This window comes from Melanotaenia boesemani, chromosome 5 (genome assembly GCF_017639745.1).
Source record: "Melanotaenia boesemani isolate fMelBoe1 chromosome 5, fMelBoe1.pri, whole genome shotgun sequence".
Taxonomy (NCBI): Eukaryota; Metazoa; Chordata; class Actinopteri; order Atheriniformes; family Melanotaeniidae; genus Melanotaenia; species Melanotaenia boesemani.
The window spans coordinates 36,376,614-36,400,193 of record NC_055686.1 but is presented as its reverse complement, the minus strand read 5'-3'; the positions used below and the strand labels follow the sequence as shown (position 1 = coordinate 36,400,193).

The 23,580-nt window shown below is 38.1% G+C and overlaps 1 protein-coding gene across 7 annotated transcripts in view; it reads left to right on the top strand.

The window, feature by feature from the left end:
* Positions 1-1,909: 1,909 nt before the first annotated feature.
* Positions 1,910-23,580, top strand: part of col4a6 (collagen, type IV, alpha 6) — a 202,156-nt gene continuing 180,485 nt past the window's right edge. For 6 of the 7 annotated variants that reach the window (XR_006010578.1, XM_041986707.1, XM_041986706.1 and 3 more), the window contains exons 1-3: positions 1,910-2,029; positions 2,177-2,289; positions 2,464-2,512. Coding sequence is in view for 6 of the 7 variants with exons in the window: in XM_041986707.1 (XP_041842641.1) it covers positions 2,279-2,289; positions 2,464-2,512 (60 nt within the window). In the remaining variant the exon portion in view is untranslated. Of the gene's footprint in view, positions 2,030-2,141; positions 2,290-2,463; positions 2,513-23,580 lie in introns of all 7 variants that reach the window. The other variant, XM_041986703.1, reaches the window with a different exon arrangement.

Here is a 23,580-nt window from a genome sequence, read left to right as displayed (position 1 = left end):
CCTCCCTCAACTCTGCGAACCTGCCCAACCGGATCTACTTTCTGCACTGTCTGTGTAGTCAAAGAAATTCCTTGAAACAAAACTATAGAAGAAAATTTATCCTTAAAAAGAATGCAAAGTTACATTCACCGCAGAATGTGGTGCAAAACAAAAGATTTGTGCTGTGTTTAAATTCAGCCCTGTTGACACCTGGCTTCTCCGGTTCTCGATAAGTTTTACAAGTTTTAAGGACTGCGCGGATGAATATCACAGGCCTGTCCAATCCAAACCCAGCGCCTGAGGCTACGAAAAAAAGGTTTGACATTAAACCTTTTTGTTAAAAAGAAGAAGAAAAGGAAGAAAATCTATACGCCCAGGCATGTTGCATTCCTTTGAGATTATTAAAGGTCAAATTCTATTTTTTAAACTCCTGACAGGTGGATGCTGCTGGCAAAACGGTAGAATGTGAAGTGATTTTCACTTAAGAGTTGGGCAGGATACTTCAGTAAGATGACATAATTTAGTTTCAGGGGTCATACTACCAAATGCTCATCTCAAGACAGATGAGTTACAAATTTATCAAACTATTTATTTAAAAGGGATTAAATTTAAAGCTTCTTCATACAAAGGCTGGTATTTCTCATAATGTAATACTATATTATGTCATATTCAATGCCCATGACAGGTTAAAGCAGTGTAATTTTATTTTTAAAGTCCGTATAATTCTAGTATTTGTAAGTAAGGTAACTTTTTAAGATGTTTTGTCTGATGTTTTTATATAATTGTGCCAAAGTCTATTACAGATTTTTTAAAATTGTAGTCCGAAAACATCTTTACAATAACTAGTGTTTGTTTAGTGTTTGATTGTCAGCTTTTAAAGGAGCAGTGTGCTTAGTGACATTTAGTGACATCTTAGTGGCTTTAGTGACATCTAGAGGTGAAGTTGCAGATTGCAATCAACTTCAACTTTCCTCACCCATGGCATCAGGAGAAATTACAGTAAAATATGTTTTTTATGTTTTGTTTTATTCATAATGCAAAACACTTTCATTCTCGATGCATCACTTACAGCCACTTGGTCAAGTGTCCCTGCATCAGTTTCCAGCACAGTGCATCTTTTGTTCTGATGCACAGGGAACTGCTCCAGAGCTGCATATGGTCACTTATGCCCCATTCATAGCAGTCTTTCTGATTTGATCCAAGTCCATTTGCTTAGAAAGTTTGCTTTGTTTGGGGTATTTTAAATGTGCAAACAAATTCTGATTCGAATCAAAGAAGCAGACTCGGTTCACCTGCAAACTCAGGTTTTGGTCCACTTCAAGTGAACCAAATGCAGGAAGCAGACTACAAAACAAAGTACAATGTGGGTTCAGTGCATGCCATGCGGATAAATCCAACCAAAACCTACGCATGTGTGGGACGAAAGGCGGCTCTGGACGGGACAAATGGCTCATGGTCAAACATGGAAAAATTTGGGAAAAGGTTTGATAGAAATATGATCAACCAAGACCATTAAGATCTGATGCAGCTCCATGTTTCACTGTTATATACTAGAAAAACCCTTGTTAAGCTTTGTTATAGAAACTAGAAAGACATCATGGTAAAAAGATTTTTTAAAAAAAGTTTTGTGAAATGTGAAAAACTAAAACAACAAAGGCCTCAGGTATCTGCCCGGTGTGCAGCTTAAGGATTCTATCAGAGATGTTTTATAATTCATACTGAATCATGATGATTTATAAAAAGATTAATTAAAATACTTTAACACACACAAACAACACTGTGTTTTCTCATTCAAAGTTGAACAAAGACAAAAATATTCTTCTTTCTTTGTGACTTTTTCTACTATTTCTCGAATAAAACTTGGAGTGGAGTGTTAGACTTTTCTGGCCCAGACAGTTTGAGAAACTGCGGATAAAAAAAGCCCGGCGCAGCCACCAGGGTCTGGAGGTATGAATGACATGTGCTGGCTCCTCCTCCGCTGGCTGGGGAGCGCTGCTGGGTTGAGACGCAGAAACTCGAGCGCAGCAACGACGGCACCGCGGTGGCTTTGGTGAGTTGGATGAGTTCCCTTTTTTAATGAAAGGAAGCAGGAGTTATAAAAGGTTTCAGTGCTCGTTGTGTGTAAATGCCTAAAGCTGAAGGAAGTCTGTCTTGCATTTTAGCGGTGGAACTACTTTACGTGTCTTTCTCCGGGCAGATTGACAGGAGTTCGGTGAGCGTACCTTGCTGGTGCTGGTGAAGACGAGGGGATCTTCTAGAATCGACCTGCGGTTCGTCCCCCTCCACCAGTTGGATAAAAATGGAGTTCCCGTAAGTACTTTTGCTGTTTTTTTTAACCATCACTTTCCTATTTTAGTTTTCGGCGTTGCGGGTTGGCGCGGGTTGCGCAGCTCCAGCTCAGCTCTACCTGCTAAAAAGTTGTAGCTGAAAGCAAAAAACAAAACAAAAAAAACATACTAACTAAACTGTATGCTTATCTGGCAGGTTTGTAGCAGTTGCAGTCGCCCTTGCCTTGACCAGACTTACGCACGCAGTGAGTCATATTTGTTTACTATTCCTTTCCTGCAGGTGGTTCACCACTTGGTTTATTTATCACCGATGCAACACATGAAAGATAATATAAACATGTTTTTTTTTGTTTGTTTGTTTGTTTGTTTTTTGCTCGAGGCAACTAGTTTAAATGAGACGTTGCTCATGTATGAAAGAGTAGCTGAGTTATTTGTGGCCAAATGAGGATTCCATGTGTCCCAAACCTTTCTTAGAAGCAACAGTTCAATGTGGCTCTCAGGGTGTGTGAGCTGATGTACGAGTTCTCATTGTGGAAGGGTTGACTTAACAGCATCTTTTGCAAAACCTGAAATAAACACTAAAGTTAGCGGTATTTTGGACTGTTTTACGATAAATTGCATCTACATATGATCATGGTTGCAGATTCTCTACTACATGCGCGCTGGACTTAGTTTGTATTTAAAATAGCCTGAGGGGACGAGGAAGCGGGGGATATTTGACTGGGCCCGCTCACAGTTATTTGCAATTCAAACCCCGCCCTGCTGATGAATATTTAAGATGAGGAGATTATTAGACCGCGTCATGCCTTTCCAAGCCGCACTTTTTTTTTTTTTTAGCTGTTCAGGTTCACCTCTGCAGTCTGAGTGAAAGATTGTTTTTCTTCAGACCTCACTTCAAAGTGTCCAAAGAAAAACATAAATCTGAAAACTCCCCCTTTAGTGCAGTGAAAAGTAAGAATTTGCTGTTGTGTTTCAGAAATTATAAAGGCTCCAAAAACAAGACATAGACATGCCTCGTTTTTGCTTAGCAAATCTGAGGAAGTTCATGTTTTGAATAACCTAAAACTGGCTTAGGTGTACAAAAATGCTCACATCTAGGATTGTCATGCAAGAAAACCAGATTATTTAAAAAAAATTGATTATTTTTCCACTTTTTTGGTTGTTTAAGGTAAAAACACTTGCTAATGGAAACAGGTTTGCATCATGTTTCCTGAACGCTTCCTAATGCAAAACAACAGGCCAGTTGTGGTATACTGACCACATGGCACATGCTGGGTTAATGGACATGAGTAGGACAGAAAATCACAAAACTGCGCATGTGCCGAACTTATCCAACCACATCATACTGCGGGAAGCGGTTTGGTCATTAGGTGCATCCTGTACACTGTTTTACTGCCTGTGTTTTCTTTATTAACTGAGTGTGCAAAAAACTTGGCACAAAAAGTAAAAGAAATTTGTGTTTAGTTGATTATTTCTCTCTTTTTATAGTACCAGCTGGTGTTATATTATACAGTATATGAACGAAGTAAAAAACTTGTAAAGAATCTACTACTGTGAAATGAGCCAACATGCAGATTGATTGATTTTGATGTGTCTGCCTATTAATTAATTATTAATTAGGTGCCAGTTATGTCCCAGTCATACATCCATGACTGGTACACATCTGGCAGGACTTAAATCTCAGAACAAGAGTGAATACCAACAGGAAAATATTGCAGGGGATTTTGGCACATTTTTGGTTCATTACCACCATGTTTAGCGGTGTTGAACTTTCCACAAAGACACCGTCCTTACATGTTATACCTTGTTGTAAAGGTAAGTAACTAGGCTTTCCAATTATGTATAACACAGCACCAGTTGGTATCATTAAAGTGGAAAAATAGACCAAACACAAATTTGCTTACTTGTACTAAATTGATATGCAAAATAAAGTTAGCTTTTTTCCACTTATGGGTGAATGTATATACACAGGACTTTTCAGAATACTATTTTAAATAGTTTTACATTAAATATCTATATATTTTTCCTGTAATATTTCCACCCCTTAGACAAGACAGCAACTTAAGCGAAACCTTTCTGTGAGCAGAATGATATAGTATAATGTCTGATGAAGAAATTTGACATGTTTTCATTTATACAAACTTTAGATATATCTACTACTCCATGCCGCTGTACACACAACTTACCTTACAGGTATACTGTATAAATAGGATAAAATGACAGATGTTTTTATATTTTACTACTTTTATTATATTTTATTATATTTTATTAATTGAAATTGTTTTATGTTATTGTTGTTTTTATGCTTTTACTTTACTAATCCTGGTTGTTCAGCACTTTGTTCAGCTTTGGCTGGTGTTAAAGCGTTTTATAAATAAATGGATGATTATTTTCCGTGTGCTACCCTGACAGGGAGTGTCAAGTTGTCAGATAACCGATGCTTAGGGGCCACTGTCCTGCAGGTTTCAGATGTTTCTCATATTTAACACATCTGATTCAGATGGAATGGGTCATTACCAGACATGAGCAGAACTTCACAACAATCTGTTGGTGTGATCCGTTTAATTTGATTTAAGTTTGCTGGAGAAGGGACGCTGTTGCCTTCCAGGACTGGAATGGGCAATGAAAAACAAAAAGTTGAAGTTATAAAAAATTCTGCAACTATTTACTATGATTTCTATCATGTTTGCTTCTAAAACTGTCATAAAAAGATTTAAAAAAGAGCTTTAAGGTAAATGCATGCATCACATATTAGCAGTTTGTTGAAATGTGTTTATCCACCCGCCTCGTTGTTTAGGTGCTCTCTACATTAGTGTGAGACATCATCATTGCAGCATTTCATTATTTTTTCATTATCTCACAATTCATTTTTTTACCTTCTCATTTGCCTGCTCTATATTACACATAGGGACCTTCCTGTGTTTGAAGTATAGGAAGCAAATCATGATGAGAAGTAGGACTCACATCTTCTCTCTAACAGCGCATATAGCAGAAAATGAATAAAGCATTATTAAAAGCCATTTGGGGGGTTCATTTACCTCTATGATGACTTATTGATTAGCTTATAGAAATAACCTAAAATTATTCAGATTGATAGTATAACTGAATCTTATTGTACTGAATGAAGCTGCTGCATGCCGTTTACCGGAGGCTTCACAGACGCAAAGACGACCTAAAACATAGCAAAGTGGTCATTGAGCTGTATGTTCTATATTGAATCCATAGTCCATATGTTTGCTGATCTTGCTTTAAAGAAAAAGAAAAGAACATAGGGCCTTGACTTTAATCATTAACTTCTACATGAGAGCTGTTTTTCACACCCATGTTTTGGCATTGCTTATGCACTGTAACTTACAGGTGTGACTTGTGAAAACTACAGTTATTGGTCTTTAATTTGAGAGGGACATTGACTATTCACTCTTAAGCCATAATATCTAAGCATTGTGTAGGTAACTTAAGGCAAAAGTCTAAATTGAGGTAAGGTTATCAAAAGATTTATTTAGCTGATAAATCAATTCAGGCTTGATAGTTACACATCGTTTTGTGAAACATCCTTGCTTTCATTTGCTAGCCAATAAACAGGAAATACAAGTGAGGATGCCACTAATTAACATTAAAGCACCTCAGTGGCAGAAAGCTTCCTGTGTCTCAATAGAAACGAGCTGGTGGAGCTGCGCTGACTTTGAATTGACTCCTCCACCCACCTCCCTCCTCCCACCTCTGTTGTTTTGTGTTGCATGTGTGAGTGTGTGTGTGATCAGCGAACCGATTGGATGGATGGCTGTGTGAATCACTGACAAATGCATTCGATGGGTGGTCTTTGATAACAGCACTGTGGTCCAGAACAAAGTTCATATTTTTGGCATAAGTGAAAATGTAAGGCCTCATTCAGAGCTGCTGTGAGCTTTGGGTAGAGGAAACATCTTTATCAGTGTATCACAGTTAGGAGATAAGCACATACATACACTCGTGTTTATCTTGCACTGAGAATCCAAAATGTTCCAGATGACAGAGCAATCACCTTGTGACAAACATAAGATAAAGTGGTTAAGGTGCAGGTGTATCTTGAACCATAACCACACTGGTAGTTAGAAGTGCTCATTCATCTTGATACTGTATGTGCTCTTAAAATGTCTCTTTGAATGAATAAACCAAGTAATAATGAGTGGTCTATGCTTTCCCATATTTTCTGTCATTTATGGTTTAAGCCTCTGGGGTCAATGGACGCACTGTTGTGTCCAGCTTGCAAATCCGATTTAAGATGCAGCAACACTCCATTCCAGCCTTAGTCGACAGTGCAGACTTCAAACCGTGAGGCCATGTTCCTTTTCCTTTGCACATTACCGTGCATTTGGTGCAGGAAGAAGCTGTAAAAAAGTAGGTGATTCTAAGGAAAGTACTAACAAGCAAGAAAAAAAAGTAAATAAAAACTAGCAACCATGTTCTAATGGTGGAAAAAGCAACGGCTTCAACCAATCAAAAAAATATATGACAACATGACATATTTGGTTGGAAGAGGGGAAGTTGTGGGAGTGACCAAAGTCAGTTTGGAGTGCTGCCTCCTGCTGGACTGGAGGTTTAACACACCCTGGAAATGTCCAACCTGAAATGTTTTTCCTTGTCTTGTTTTTGTGGAGAAACTGTTTTTTTTTTTTAAGGGTAACAAAGAATGTATGCAGCATGTTATAGTTATGACTGTTTGTATATAGCTGTACAAAAACAGCCTTAGATGTTGCTGCATTTTGATGTAAATAGTTTTTAATTTTGTTGTTAGCTAATTTTTTTCTTCTTAGGTTTAATGTTTTGTCAAAATGGAAAAAAAAGAAGAAAAAAAAGTAAAAACAAAAGTAGTAAACAAAAAAGTCAATTCTACCCCAGAAGATTAAAAATGTTACATATTTCCATTAAACATGGCCAAGAACTTGATGAATAAAGTAAATCACAAACATGTTAAATATATTTATTTTTTTAAGTATTGTGAAAGTAAATAAAGCAAAAGAAATTACAGAAAGAAGATGAAAGAAAACCAAAAAGGTGTAGGCAAACGCTAGTAGCTTATGAAATGCCAACCCATTACCAAAACAATGTCACCAAATTACCATTACCAACAGAATTAACATTGGATAAAAGATTTACATCACCACAACTGATAGTAAGAGCAAGGTGTAAAAATATTACTTCATCATTTATGTACTTCATTTGAAATTATTTCAAAGTAAAACTCATTTTTAAGTCATCAGAACAACTGTTCCAGTTTGACACCAGTGAGAGATACACAATGAATCTTAATATTTGTCCGTACCTTGAGTTTGCTAAATATTTAATTTCCTCTAAGTTCATAACATTTCTCCCTCTTTTTAAACAGCCTCTGGATACAGAATGACAATTGATTATTAACTTTATACATAATTTGAATTGTGCCATAATCTTCTAGCTCTCTAAATTTCAGTGTGTGTAATAGTGGATTTGTTGGTTCACAATACATTTTCTTTACAAATTATACATGAGGCCTTCTTTTGCAGTAAGAAAACTGAAGTGTTTTTCCACATCCCTACACAATAGGTCATATATGGAACAATCAATGAGTTCTATCAAATAAAAAGTCATTTCTGACACAGATGGTCCATTACTTCGTACAGAGTTGCAATAGATTGACATAATTTATGCGCGATTTCCAGTTTAGATTAAGGTCTAGAATAATCCCTAAAAACCTCATTTCTGTAACTATGTCAATTTCATGATTATTTTAAATTATTTTAACTATTTGTTGTACGTTTTGCAAATAATTTTTTTTCCAGAAGCTGTTTTAAGACGTCTCCGCTACAAAACAATGTTGTATCATCAGCAAATAAAATGCACTTCCTACAGCAGCATCACCCAAACTAAACACATGTTGATAAAATAGATCATTGGCTGTTTTACAAAATTTTCTTCACTTTTTTACATTAGATGATCATTATGGTTCAATATTTAGTAAAATTCAGACCTTTAAAATATGTCTCATTTGGTACCAGAGATAGGAAGAATGGTCTTACGTCTGGGAAGAAAACGGTGGAGTTGGCAGATGAGCAGGAAACCTGGAGCCAGGCTGGGGAAGAGGATTAGTCCATGTAGGTGCATAGGTTAAGGTCTGACAGGGAAAGTGGGTGGTGTTGGAGAATATAAGGACGGGTGATGAGATTGGAGACAGTGAATGAGTCCGGAGAGTGACTGGCTGCAGCAGGTGTGGAGTATCAGCAATCTGAGGAGAAATTGCTATGGAGTAGGGTTGAACCTGGTGAGGGTATGACACCTGGTCAGTGCCCCTGCCTGGCCCCCCATCAAAACTTTTCTAGATCTGCCCCTGCATTGCTGAAATATACACCTACCACCTGACAACTATTCTGTTTGTAAAGTGGAACTGAAATGATACATAGTTTTAAATTTTAAGCAAATAAAAATCAGAAAAATATGGTGTGCATTTGCATTCAGCTCCCCTGCGTCACTACTTTGTGGAGCCACTTTTGCTGCAATTACAGCTGCAAGTCTTTTGGGGTATGTTTCCAGCAGCTTTGCACATCTTGATACTGCCCCTGCATTGCCCATTTTTTGCCCATTTTTCTTTGCAAAATAGCTCAAGCTCAGGCAGATTGGATGAAGAGCATCTGTGAACAGCAATTTTCAAGTCTTGCCACAGATGCTCAATGGGTTTTAGGTCTGGACTTTGACTTGGCCATCCTAACACATGGATATTCTTAGATCTAAACCATTCCGTCGTAGCTCGGGTTTTGTGTTTAGGGTCATTGTCTTGCTGGAAGACTAATCTCCTTCACAGTCTCAAGTCTTTTTGCAGCCTTCTACAGGTTGTCTTCTAGGATTGCCCTGTATTTAGCCACATCCATTTCCCATCAACTATGACCAGCTGCCCTTTCCCTGCTGAAGAAAAGAATCCCCACAGCATGATGCTGCCACCACCATGTTTCACAGTGGGGATGGTGTGTTTCCGCCACACATTGTACTTTGCGCTTAGGCCAGAAAGTTCAATTTTGGTCTCATCTGACCAAAGCACCTTCTTCCACATGTTTGGAGTGTCCCCTTCATGGCTTGTGGCAAACTGCAAACAAGAACTCGTATGCCTTTCTTTCAACAATGGTTTTCTTCTGGCCACTCTTCCATAAAGGCCAGATTTGTGGAGTGCACAACTTATAGTTGTCCTGTGGACATGTTCTCCCATCTAAGCTGTGGATTTCTGCAGCTCCTCCAGAGTGACCATGGGCATCTTAAATGGTAATGGTCTGTATTTACCAGAACAGTGCTCTCCTTGCTTGCTCTGTCAGTTTAGGTGGATGTCCATGTCTTGGTAGGTTTGCAGTTGTGCCATACGTTTTCTATTTTTGAATGATGGATCAATCTGTGCTTCTTGAGATGTTCAAAACTTGGGATATTTTTTTATAACCTAACCCTGCTTTAAACTTCTCCAAAAAACTGATCTGTCTGGTGAGTTCCTTCATCTTCACGATGCTGTTATTCTCTAACAAACCACCAAGGCCTTTACTGAACAGGTGTATTTATACTGTGGGTAAATTACACTCAGGTGGACTCAATTAACTAATTAGGTGACCTCTGAAGGCAGTTGATTTCACAGCCTTGTATTCAGGGATATTTGAATACAAGTGGTTGAATACAAATGCACATCACATTTTTCAGATTTATATTCGTTTAAATTTTTGAAAACTATACATCATTTTCATTCCACTTCACAATCCTGTGCTACTTTGTGTTGGTCTGTCACATAAAATCTCAACAAAATATATTCAAGTTTGTGATTGTGAGGTCACAAAATGTGAAAAAGTTCACGGGGCATGAATGCTTTTTCAAGGCACTGAAAATGAACAAACACAGTGTTTGCAGCATAATTGTTATAGCAAACCATAACATTTACTTACTTTTTGGCCAGTTTACTATATTCTGTTTTAGCCTAACTAGCTTGACTAGCAGTAAGATCTGTACGATAACCGGAAAGCCCTTTTTCTTAAGCAAAATGTTTAAGCGAACACAGACACATCATCTGTAAAGCATTCTGTTGGGGTTATAGGGCCTAACACAGCTGTTGGTGCAGGAAAAACATCACACACAGGTGAGGAAGAATGGTGAGGAGAGGAAGTCATCATGATGGGAAGGAGGAGGAAGCCAAATGTTGGCTAAATTCAATGATGCAAGGACAATCCAGAAATAATCCTCACTGAGCTCTTTACTTTGGATTTGATGCAGCTGGATGTATTCGTAGATGCTAATCTGGTAACAAATCGGAATTATTCCTGTGTATTGTATAGTCCTAATTCTGTGCCATTTATTACCTTAAAGCAGTGTTTTTCTATTTTTTTTTCCAACATTGTGGCCACTGTAGAATAATTTTTCAGCCCAGTACCCTCCAAACCAGCTGTTTTAATTCAGAAGCCATAAACGGCACCATTTGATCTCTATTGGGCCATAAAATAACTAAAATTGTAATTAATTAGGTACATTTTTTAAATTATGTATATATATATATATATATAAATAACAATTTTTGCCCCAAAAAACAACATTTTCTTTATTTGAATGGATTTTAGAGGACAACTGAATCAAATAATAGACATTATTATTATAAACTCAAGCTCTAGAAATCTCTGGGAAAATGTATTTAATTGCATTTCAATTCAAAATTGTAGAAAAAGAAATCAAAAATATCCCTGGCCCAAAACAAACGGACCTAAAGTTAAAGTGCCATTTTAAGTACTTTAACTAGCAGCTCCAGCTGTTCTCTGATTTAGAGTCTACAACATGTTACAGTACTTTTAACTTTTTAAATGTTTTCGTCCACACTCTTCACTAATAGGCATTAATATCTGACGGTAAGCCAGGGCGGAAGTTCTTAATTGTCCTGAATTCAAATGTATTGAAATCCATTTTTCCAGACATTGCTAGAGCTTGAGTTTACAATATTAATGCCTGTGTCTATTATTTGATTCAGTCATCCACTAAAATCCATTTAAATAAAAAAATGTTGCTTTTTGTTTTCTTTTTTTGTTTTAAATTAATTAGCAGATGCCCTAAAAACATATTTATGTCTAATCTTATATCTCAAGTTGTATTTGAATCCCCATGTACTAAACAACTAGAAAAATATTGTTTACATTTAAAGAAAAAAAAGTTTTTTATCTTAGCCAATATTCCCCAAACTTTCTGAAATTGAGCATTCATTGTAACAAAAGTAAATCCAAAATAAAAATGCCTGAAATTTAGTGCTAAGAAAATCATGCAAAGACGATGACTGATATATTCATGACCTACAACTACAGGGTGTGCAGAATTATTAGGCAAGTTGTATTTTTGAGGATTAATTTTATTATAGAACAACAACTATGTTCGCAATGAACACAAAAGACTCATAAATATCAAAGCTGAATATTTTTGGAAGTTGGAGTGGGGCTTTTTTTAGTTTTAGTATCTTAGGAGGATATCTGTGTGTGCAGGTGACTATTACTGTGCATAATTATTAGGCAACTTAACAAAAACCAAATATATACCCATTTCACTTATTTATTTTCACCAAGGAAACCAATATAACAACTCAAAATTTACAAATATACATTTCTGGCATTCAAAAACAAAACAAAAACAAATCAGTGACTAATATAACCACCTTTATTTGCGAGGACACTCAAAAGCCTGCCATCCATAGATTCTGTCAGTGTCTTGATCTGTTGACGATCAACATTGCGTGCAGCAGCAACCACAGCCTCCCAGACCCTGTTCAGAGAGGTGGACTGTTTTCCCTCCCTGTAGATCTCACATTTGATGAGGGACCACAGGTTCTCTATGGGGTTAAGATCAGGTGAACAAGGAGGCCATGTCATTATTTTTTCTTCTTTTAGGCCTTTTCTGGCCAGCCACGCAGTGGAGTACTTGGATGCGTGTGATGGAGCATTGTCCTGCATGAAAATCATGTTTTTCTTGAACGATGCTGACTTCTTCCTGTACCACTGCTTGAAGAAGGTGTCTTCCAGAAACTGGCAGTAGGACTGGGAGTTGAGCTTGACTCCATCCTCAACCCGAAAAGGTCCCACAAGCTCATCTTTGATGATACCAGCCCATACCAGTATCCCACCTCCACCTTGCTGGCGTCTGAGTCGGAGTGGAGCTCTCTGCCCTGTACTGATCCAGCCACGGGCCCATCCATCTGGCCCATCAAGACTCACTCGCATTTCATCAGTCCATAAAACCTTAGAAAAATCAGTCTTATGATATTTCTTGGCCCAGTCTTGACGTTTTATCTTGTGTGTCTTGTTCAGTGGTGGTCGTTTTTCAGCCTTCCTTACCTTGGCCATGTCCCTGAGTATTGCACACCTTGTGCTTCTTGGCACTCCAGTGATGTTGCAGCTCTGAAATATGGCAAAACTGGTGGCCAATGGCATCTTGGCAGCTTCACGCTTGATTTTCCTCAGTTCATGGGCAGTTATTTTGCGCCTTGTTTTTTTCAACACGCTTCTTGCGACCCTGTTGACTATTTTGAATGAAACACTTGATTGTTCGATGATCACGCCTCAAAAGCTTGGCAATTTTAAGAGTGCTGCATCCCTCTGCAAGACATCTCACTATTTTTTACTTTTCAGAGTCCGTCAAATCTCTCTTCTGACCCATTTTGCCAAAGGAATGGAAGTTGCCTAATAATTATGCACACCTGACATAGGGTGTTGATGTCATTAGACCACACCCCTTCTCATTACAGAGATGCACATCACCTGATATGCTTAATTGGTAGTAGGCTTTCAAGCCTGTACCGGTTGGAGTAGAACAACATGCATAAAGAGGATGGTGTGATCAAAATACTCATTTGCCTAATAATTCTGCACACACTGTATTTGACATTTTTGGTCCCCAAATGAAGACAAAAATTTGCCTGTAATCTGCTCATACATGCAGGACCCCAAAACCACCTTTACAGCCATTTAAGTTATGTGAAAAAATGTCTGTATATTGAGCATATTTAGTTATTTTCTTGAGTTGTTTCTTTCTTTGTTCAATATCTTTAAACAGATATCTATATGCATAAAAGTGTGTCACCATACATTTTATTGTGATTATGTACAATACCAGTTAGAAGGCATCCACCCGTGTCCTTTCGAAGCCCTGTGTCCACACCTTTGACTGGTGTATGTGACATTGCATGACTCTAGATTGCAGAGACATTGCCTTGTACAGAAACTGACACAGACAGCTTGATGTTTCACTGTTTTTACAGCTTTAATAAACAAATGATGCAAGTAAAGCTACTTTCCTCTCCCTCTGGATTCCTCCAGAGCTTGGCAGGACATGTCCCCTCCCAGCTTCCTGCAGGTGCTTGGCTAGAACATTCCACAGGGTGAGGCGACTGATCAGGGCTTGATTTGTAGTTGGTTGGTTGACCCTCTCCCACACAACCCCCCACCCCCTCCTCCTCTTCTGTCAGTATGAGATTAGTCATGTTTTTGACCAAGTTCTGACATTGTTTTGAAATGTAATAGAGAGCTGACTGGAACATGCTGACTGAGACAGAAAGAGAGAGAGTATGTTTGATGTAGCTGGGTCATGCTGCTCTGTTTTGGTTTGCTGTCTGGAGGAGTCTGCTTCTTCCATCTCATCCCTCCTTATTCCATCTTATATCTCCTCATTTCCTTTTATTCCCCGTAATGCCACTTTGTGCACTACAATTTCTTTTTATGCTTTCAAAGCTGGAATAATCCTTTTCTTTCTTGCCTTTAGTTTTACTGTAGTTTTCTTTCTGTAACTTCCTCAGAGGAAGGATAAAATACCTTGTCTGTAAGTGCATTAAGTAACCTATAAACCACATATAGCGGCTTTAAAAAAACCCCTGCTGTTCCTCTCCCACGGCCACAGTGAAGACTTTGCTACCTGAGTGGTGCTTGCAAGCTTTGGCGCTTCCCCATAAAATCCTATATGTCTGTATTTGTCAGTGCAGGTGGGATGAAAGACGTCTTGAGCTTGGTTTTCCATTTGGGAAATACCCTTACTATGAAGTTATTTAAGACTGCACACTTGCTTTTAAGCTTTTAATACAACAGAAGTGTATACAGACTTAGCTACTCTGAGGTGTGTGAAGCCAAAATAATCTATTAAATTAAATAATAACAATAATTTAATAAACTGTGGTCTTAGTTGTGGGCTTATTTATATGCATAATGCATGTTTTACAGTGCTCTACATGACCCTAAAAATTTTGCTTTATTTTGGATAAATGCTACTTTTTCACATAAAATTACCATCAGTATTTTAATTAAGTATATTAATATGTATAATCAAGAACCGAGTGTAAAAACATTAGAAATTAAATTAACAAAAAACACTTTAAAACAGTTATCTCACTCAGTATAGGTGGAATTAGAAAATTGAATGAAATGGAAACAATCTTTGTTAACAATCATGACATACATGAGAGCTTCGATTTTAAAGTCCATCAAACCACAGAGGACATGAAAAGGCCGTTTTTCTAAGGTTGATCTAAGGTTTGCCTTCCTCTTAAAGCACCATCTGCTCCTGTAGTGGTTAATAATGCCAAATTGGAATAGTTCAGAATATTTGAATGGAAAGTTGACTAGTAAGTATTATCCCACACATTAGAAAGAGTAGTATGAGGTGCCAGTTTGTCACCCCATTTTTTTAAAGATAAAACCTTTGAGATAAACCATATTTGAAAGAATATATCAGGAATTTAATGAATAAGATAGAATTTAGACAAAATAAAGTTGAAATACTAAAGTTCAACACATGGTTAGCACATAGTGGAACTGAAGTTAAATCAAAGTAGACTTTGTATGTACATGTTTTGTATTGGAGGCTCATCATGCAGCCCTTTAAAAAAAAAGGCGGATGGACATAAGCTTCACTGTGTCATAACAACATGAGGTGGAGACAATCATTATGATCTCTTGGACATTTGCTCCAGAATATTTTTTTCTAAACGGAACCTCTTTAAATTTTAGTTGAATACATCTGTCCTATAGGGTTACAGCCAATATGCAGATTCCCTTAATTTTTTTTACTTGAGTTGTCTGAAGATTTCAACTTTTTTCTTTAAATAATATTTAAACTTTTTCCTCAATATTTCAACGTTATTTTGTTACTTTCATTCTCAGCATGTTGACATTATCATTTTGTTTCTAGAATTTGAAATAACATCCTAAAAACAACTCCATGTGACTGCTGTGATGCCCTCCACTCCTCATCCATGTCTGACTTTGTAACTACTTGTATCATGCTGCCCTACCAAGGGGGAAAAAACCTCTTCACCACCCTTATGCATTCATTCATCATTCGTTTCATCCCTGGACATAAACATTTCATTGCTGTCTTTTCTCAACATCTTTACAGCCATATCTAAAAGGCATAAAGAGTCTTTAATGTAGTGCAGATGTACAACATCTTGTTTGAGACAACTCAAAGGATGAAGATGAAGATGATAATTAAGGATTTGTAAAATGATTGACTGGTCTGTGTTGTGTACAGTCCTATTACAAGCTGTAATTTATACTGTTGCTCCATGCTGAATATCGATTTATCAGCCAAATTTAAGGTCGGGACAGGAAATAGCTAGAAGACACTCCATCAAATCCCTAGGCTGAGGCTTTGCCAGCTACCTTTACATATCAGGCCTTCTCGTACAACTCTGCATTAGGCAGGAGGGGGAGAAGGAGGGGGGAGAGGGAGGTGTGCAGTCCGCCTGATACAACACATGCACAATAACCCATACAAACAGCTGTAATAACTTATACGTGCAATAGTGAACTGGGAATCTACCACCTCTACTGTGTGCAAAGCTTGTTTATACTGTTTTATTTAACTTATCTTATTGTTATTTATTGCATTCTATTTGTGCTTTTCTTGCACCTTGTTGCCTCTATTTTGCTTTGTACTTGTATATATTGTGTCTTGTGCTTGTCCTGCTTTACTGTTGGTGTTGTATTGGTGGTACCCAAATTTCCCTGAGGACTCTCCAAAGGGATTAATAAAGTATTTCTATTCTATTCTATTCTATTCTATTCTATTCTATTCTATTCTATTCTATTCTCCTCCTGTTTAGATGAAACACGCTGTCAGTTTTTCCGCTGATTGGTCACAGTGAACCCAAAGGTCAGAGATCATCTGAGCACAAAGTGGGGGGAGTTTTTCTTTTTATTGCACTTTGTCTAATGCTTTTATGTCTTTGATGAAAGGAAAGGGAGCCATAATGCAATAGGGCTAAGATAGAGGGGTTGTGAAGAGCAAAAGGAGAAGGGTGGGGGTTATTCTGTCTGCATTGAGAGAGGCAAGCTGACATGGGGAAACATTTGGCTGCCTGGATGCTCAGTGAGAGTGCTGTCTTAGCTTGTTCATTCCATCACCCTCCCTCAGGGCTGTTTGCACTGCAGAGGGATTACACTTCAAATCTGTTTTGTTTGTTTGGTTTTTTCTTATATCCGTCTTTCAGTCTTCCTTTACATCTTTGATTCTGTTAATCTTATCCTGTTCAAACTTTCCACTTCTTTCTTCTTACTTTGCTCCCCAGTACACTTCTGTTTACTCACAGCTGTTAGTGTTTGAGCGTTTATAACTTTTATCTGTAACATAATGTGAGACTCCTCCTGTCAGCTAACAGCTAATTATTTAATAAAAAAAAACAACTAACAGTTAATTACCATGGGGCGACAATAAAAGTAATTTCACCATCTAAAACAACTCAAACCTACAAAATTTCATTGTGGTTTGAGCAAAGAATACGTTTTTTCCACATCACTTTTAATTTTTACTTTACTATTTTCTCACGTGAAGAACATGTTGGTTCATGCCGACACATGTATGGTGCAGCGCAGTGAATCTCAAAAGTGTCTCAGAACTGTGTTAGTGTAAGCCTACCAACTATCAGACTGTAAAGATGGTAAATAACAAAAACACAAATCCTTGCAGGTTTTAAAATATGTAAAAAAACATTATGTAACATGGGGATTCAAATACAACTTGAGATATAAGATTAGATATAAATATGTTTTTAGGGAATCTGCTAATCAATTAAAAAAAAAAAAAACAAAAAGCAACATTTTTTTTAATTTAAATGGATTTTAGTGGATGACTAACTCAGACATTATTTATGATGGTTATGCAAAGCAGTGAACTATTGAAGTAGTCTGACAACTCCTGATTAACTCATCCACCTGTCAGCTAGCTACCCAGCATCACTGCATGCTGGTTAGCTAGAAGCAGCGACATGGTATAAAGTTCTTTTTATATAGCATTCCCTCAAACTGTTTCATCAGATTGGTTGAAGTTTGCTTGTTACTTCAAAAGAAAGCATTGTTCAAACTGCTATTAAATTAGTCAGGTTTGAGATATTTCATTTTGTGAAAATTTGCTCTTCTGGGATCCTGTTGTGATTATCTACTAGCTTAGCATCTTTAGCATCCTTACCTGAGTTCCTTTTTGATTCTCTCAGACAAAAAGTGCGTTGATTGTTGTCTTCTGTAGATATGACTCTCTCTGCTCACAAACAATCTATGCTATCCCAAGCACAAAATTCAACATTAAGCTGTAGTAACAGTAAAACTTGCGCTGTCTGCGTACGGTACGAAGCTCCAGAAATCTGGAAACATGTAATCACAAACTGACCAGTCACAAGGGAGCACTTCATGTAACTGCGCTGCAAGCAGAGGTGGATGTCAGGTCTGGTAGAGGTGCGTGTCAAGCGTCCGTGGACCTGCCTGGAGCATGCCGTTGACAGTGAATGTGTCTCAAACCGCGCACTTACATGAGTACACTGGAAGGTAGTGTGTAGTTTGCACTAAGCTCAACCTTCTGTAGTGACACTATCGTGGGTAAGTGCTGATCCAAATTGAGCACTAACGTTTTGAACTTACCGGTAGTGACGTACCAGCTTAGCAGCGCCGCTCCGTTAATATAATTTAATAATATAAAATCCAAAATCACTTTAACATACGTGTTTACATGTCATCATACTTTTATGCTATTAAACGCCATTTAAAAGGCCTCATTAGTGAAACAAAGAAACGTGGCCTCCACTGTATTAGTCTATCTTAGTAGATAACAATAGAAACCATCAGCACACGTTCATGTGTCTTTGCATGTCTCCCCCATACCTGTTAGTATAAAGTGCAATTTAAAACACTAATAAAACAGCTTTTAAATATGCAAAGATATCTTCACTGAATTAAAGTACGTTACATTATACATGTGTTTTCATTGGTGTTTCCACTGATACCTTCACGTCTGCAACAGGAAACCGATTCTACTAGAAACCATCATTTAAAATATGAAACGCAGTAATGAAGACGCTAAAACTTGGATGCAGAAAACATTTTATTTAAAATTTTTATTAAAACATTTCTGTCTTGCCGCCTCTTCTTCTCCACAGCAGCGTCCTAGCCTGCAGGTGGTAAATGCTTCAGTGCCACTGCTGGCTCGGGGGTTTGATTTCACAGTGACCTACGGTAAACACACAATGGCAGGTTATATTAAAGCAAACATTATTATATATATATATATATATATATATGGGTACTTTGCAGACGCTTATCTAAAGTGATGTACAATCAGCTACGGCTTAGTCAGCGGTACAATGGAAACGGGCCGGTTCTCTAACCAGCGGTGTTTCCAGATCAGTTTTCAGATCAAGGACCATTTCGTTTACGCCAGAGACCCCGCAGTGCTTCATCTGGAGGTTCAACAATCATGAATAAACATACGGAACCTATAGCATTAATCATTTTTAACACTTATAGCCCATCTACATCCACGAAATCGGCTATAAAACTGCTAACATTTACGTTGCTAACTCTACTGCAGCCTCCAACAAATGATCAGATCCATAACTGTCATCGGGGATAGAAGAGATAAGAAGCATGCTGCAGTTTATATTAGAATTACGATCAAATAACTTCATACTTACAACAGTAGAAAACAGCCTCCACCTGCATCAGTACCGCTGAGTCGGTGGCTGCCATTATTCAGCTCTGAAAAACTGGTTGAAAGTCCCTCCCCTTCCGTTACGTCAGCAAGATGGCGTCCGTTTAGTGCGTGTAGTGTCCATCGTTTCGTACTAGATTTTTGGCCGAGTTTACGGCAGCATCCGGGTACTTTCAGTGCACTGAGATTTTACTGAAATTTCTGTGTCAGCGCACTAAGCACTTAAATGTAGTGTTCGAAGTATAGAAGTGCGCGGTTTGAGACACACCCACTGTAACCAACCTTGCTCAGACGCCACGTGACTATAAGTAAAAATTTAAGATGTAAGACTATGAAGAATAAAACAGGAAATTAAACTGAAAAATTCTTTTGATTGATGACTAATCAGACGTTCGACTCTTTAAACAATATTATTGTGTGTATTACAAGCTTTGTTACCTCATTCATTTGTGATAAAATATCTGTAGCTGCAGCTGTTTTTGTTTTGTCAGCGAGACCTTATGCTAATTCAAAAAAGGCATCATGGAAACTTATCGTTCCACACTTGATGAAATCCAGCTTCTTTGTAAGAAAGGAAGCATGACAGGTTTATTTCCAGCTTTGATTTGATGCCTGCAGTCATTACAGTTGCATTAAACCATCAAACACCAACGTTATCAGTGTGAAACATTTTTTTTTCTTTTGCAGTTATCAAATGCAGGGCAATATATCTGGCTCATTTTCTTTTGGTTTGTTTTGTTTTTCTAATTGACACAATTATCACACACCCTAGTAAGAAATACTGTTTAGTTACAGGTTTAGATATGTTCCCATTTTGCAACAGCCCATAATGTTTCTGGCCAGAAGCTACTGCAAACCACACCAAAACAAATGTGTGCACAGCTCTTCTGTGCTGTTTAACTTTACCTTTAGCATGTCAGCGTTACTTAAACTCAGCTCATTTAAAGGGGAGAAGCTTAACTTTGGCTCTCATGGTCTGTTCTTACACAAATACTGAGATGTTTGTGGCCTTTTTTCTATTTTCTTCTTTTTCATTGCAGATTTAAGCTTTGACAGATGGCCAAGGATAAAAAGATCAGGATTTATATTAAGCTATACTAATACTTTTAATGTGGCTTCTTTGTATAATTACAAATAGACAGATATGATGTTTTTTATGTTTTTAAGGTGTTAAACCAGTTTTCCATGTCTTACATGCCTCCCTTCCTGAGACTTGCATCCATGGTTACTATATCTGTTGCAAGGAAAACCCAAGCATGCTGTGACGGAAACACTATCATTGGCACATCAGATGTGTCAGTTATTGTGTACTATTATCGCCTCAGCCTGTCCCTTTAATTAAAACACTTCCGCTCGGTTTTTCCACCACAGTGTCTAACACTTATCACGCCCCCCTTCCCTCTTTTCCAGTCAGGTAATCCAGGCAACCTCCTTATTCACTTCTTCTGCTGGCTTCTAGCCTTCCTGAACATGCCACAAATCTGGTCTAACCAGGCTTTCTTTATTAGACTTTTTCGCTATGATTCTTGGTCAAAAAATTGTTTCTCTTTCTCTCTTTTTATTATTATTATTATTATTTCATTTTCTTCTTGTCCTGGATTGCTAACTTTCTCTCTGCCAAATAAGGGACTTCAAAAAACCCTAATAAACACACCATTGAAAGGGTATAATCTTAGATTTTTAATCGAAATATGCAGCTTGCATGGACACATTGATACAGTATACTGGTGAGACAGTTTCAAATATTCAAAATCATGTCTGCATTTTAAAACGTAGAGGGTTAGTATTCCCTAAAATGTGTTTTTTGAGTTGTAAACAATATAGTTTTACTTAATTGTGATGAAAACCACCAATACTGTTGATAAAATTAGTAATTTTTAAATTTCTTTAAAAAGTAGGATGTTGTGGGTCTAAAAGTAAAAGTAACACCGGACGTTATTCTTTACCTGCTGATCCTCATCTGGAAACAGACAGCAGCTCAAACCGTAGCAGCAGCAACTACCTGCAGCTGTCACAACCTGCCACGAGTTTCCACAGCTTTCCAGAGCCCAGACGGATACAGTTCAGGACCACCTCGTTCTTATCAGAGGACTCTGGAGGGTCTCAAAGACCACTCTGTGGCAAAGGTTTTTTGTGAATCTCGTTTTCAATCTTACTAGTGGCCGCTGGGCTGCTGCCTGTCAATTATTTCTACCTGTGCATCCTGACCTGCCCATTCACCTGATCGCCTCACACTTCCCGCCCCAACCCTTGTAGCTTCTGGCATTTTTCAAAATTGGGCAGTGGGTGGAGTTATGAAAAAAGTAGAGGGTGTAGTTACACTTTAATTGTAGGTAGTAAGTTTTTTTTTTCTTCAACTTGTCCTTTCCAAACGGCAACCTCCGCCTGTAAAATGTGAAGCCTATGCGGAAGTGCAAAAAAAATGCAGTTCCCCCCTCGTCCACTAGGGGCTCCAAAACAGAGCAAATCCCCATAGACTCCCATGTTAAAAAGACCAACTTCACAGCAGAAATAAACCTGTTTAAAGCCTGGTACAAAAATACATTTTAGGATTAATAGGTCAAGTTTACCTTCATGACAACTGTGAGGGGGTGAATTTTTTTTTTAACTCATCCATTTGGATGTTATTTAATCTTGAAATTCGGCATAATTAGTGGCATGTCCTTTTGATTGACAGGTATCCAATATCCGCGGAAAGAAGGGAGAGTGCAGTGCAACCGCGGTTTTTAGCCGTTTTTAACAGTGCGCCTTAGCTTTAGCCCGCCTACCTCTGTTAGCTGGTTAGCTACAGTTTCTCAGGGTTAGCTTGGTTAGCGCTTAGCTACAGGCAGCTCGGAGTTTGATGGCTGTCAATCATCCACCCCCACCCTCACAGTCCCCCTCTCAGCTCGAGGGGACAGAAAAAAAAAGAGAAAAATGAAAGAGGTAGTATGTTGTTATGTACCCTTACACACATGTAGCTTCATATGTATGAATAAACGTCAAAATAAAATATCAAAGTTGGATATTTATAGCAGTTAACAGGCAGATTGCAAATGCAAAAGAGGCATTAGATACTACGACTCATCATGTCTACTTTTTCCATGGATACTTTTTGGATACACCTCCGTGGCTGATAGAGAATTCCCGTCAACATAAAGTGCAGAAAGTTTTAGTCGCACCATCGCTAACAGGCTGTACCTACGTCTTCTTTACACCCCACTGTTTATTATAGCTGCACAGAATTTCCTTTATCCATGTTCCCATTCCCAAAGCAATCACAAATTCACTCCACAAACCGATTTTACTCAAATTGTTGATGACTAGCTGATGTGATTGGATTGACACCTGTCAGTCACATGACACATAAAATCTGTAATCCGTGCAGTCTGACTGCCATCTAGTGGTAGAAGTATAACAGCAGCGTAACATCCTTACGCCAGAGGCCACACATGATAAACAGCACTCAAAACAGGGGACAAGATACATCCCGTATGGGAGAATCCAATTTAGATAAATAAATGGGATGTCCCAGCTAATACGGGACTGTTGGCAACCCTATCTTGTCCTATCCAGCATCATAGCAAACACAATGGCTGCTGTGCTGAAATACTTTGCTATGCCAAAGGGACCTTAGCAAATATGATGGAAATAAAGTGTTGTGCATTTCAAGCACAAAGCCAAAGGAAACAAAGGAAGGGGGAGAGTGAGTAAAGAAGAGGAGACAGTGCAGAGAAAAAAGGAGACAAAGATACACCAGGGCAAACAAAGCAACAATCTCACAACTGAAACAGAGAAGACAAACCAGTTGCTATACCTGTAAAAAAAAAATAAACAGAAAACATACTACAGCCCCAGTAAGAACACAAAGCAGACCAGGAGCACCAATAAAAAGACAAGCTGAGAAAAACATTAATCCCAACAACAGCCACAACACCAGCAACACATAAACAAAGACATAACTGTAGCTATTCCTCATTGACCCTTCGGTATTCCAGCGGGTCACAGTCGGGACGCAGGTGACGAAAAACGACTGCAGAGCACAAAATCCAGCCAGCCCATCACAGGGACAACCATGTACCTGCTTAGAAGACACCAGCAGAGACCCAGGCCCGAGCTGTTTTTGTAATAACTTCACTAAACTCACTACCAATTGTGAAGTCAGTTGTTTGATGAAAAAAAACTGTGCCTATTTGAAATGTGCCACAGCTGTTTTCTGTATAAACAGAAACCACTGGATATCATTTTGAGAGATCACTGATAGATTTTCCTTTGAATACACCTTATAAATACTAGATTTACTAGACATAGTTCAAGCTAGATTAAATATTTGTGCTTCATTAATATGGATTGCCCTGTGATA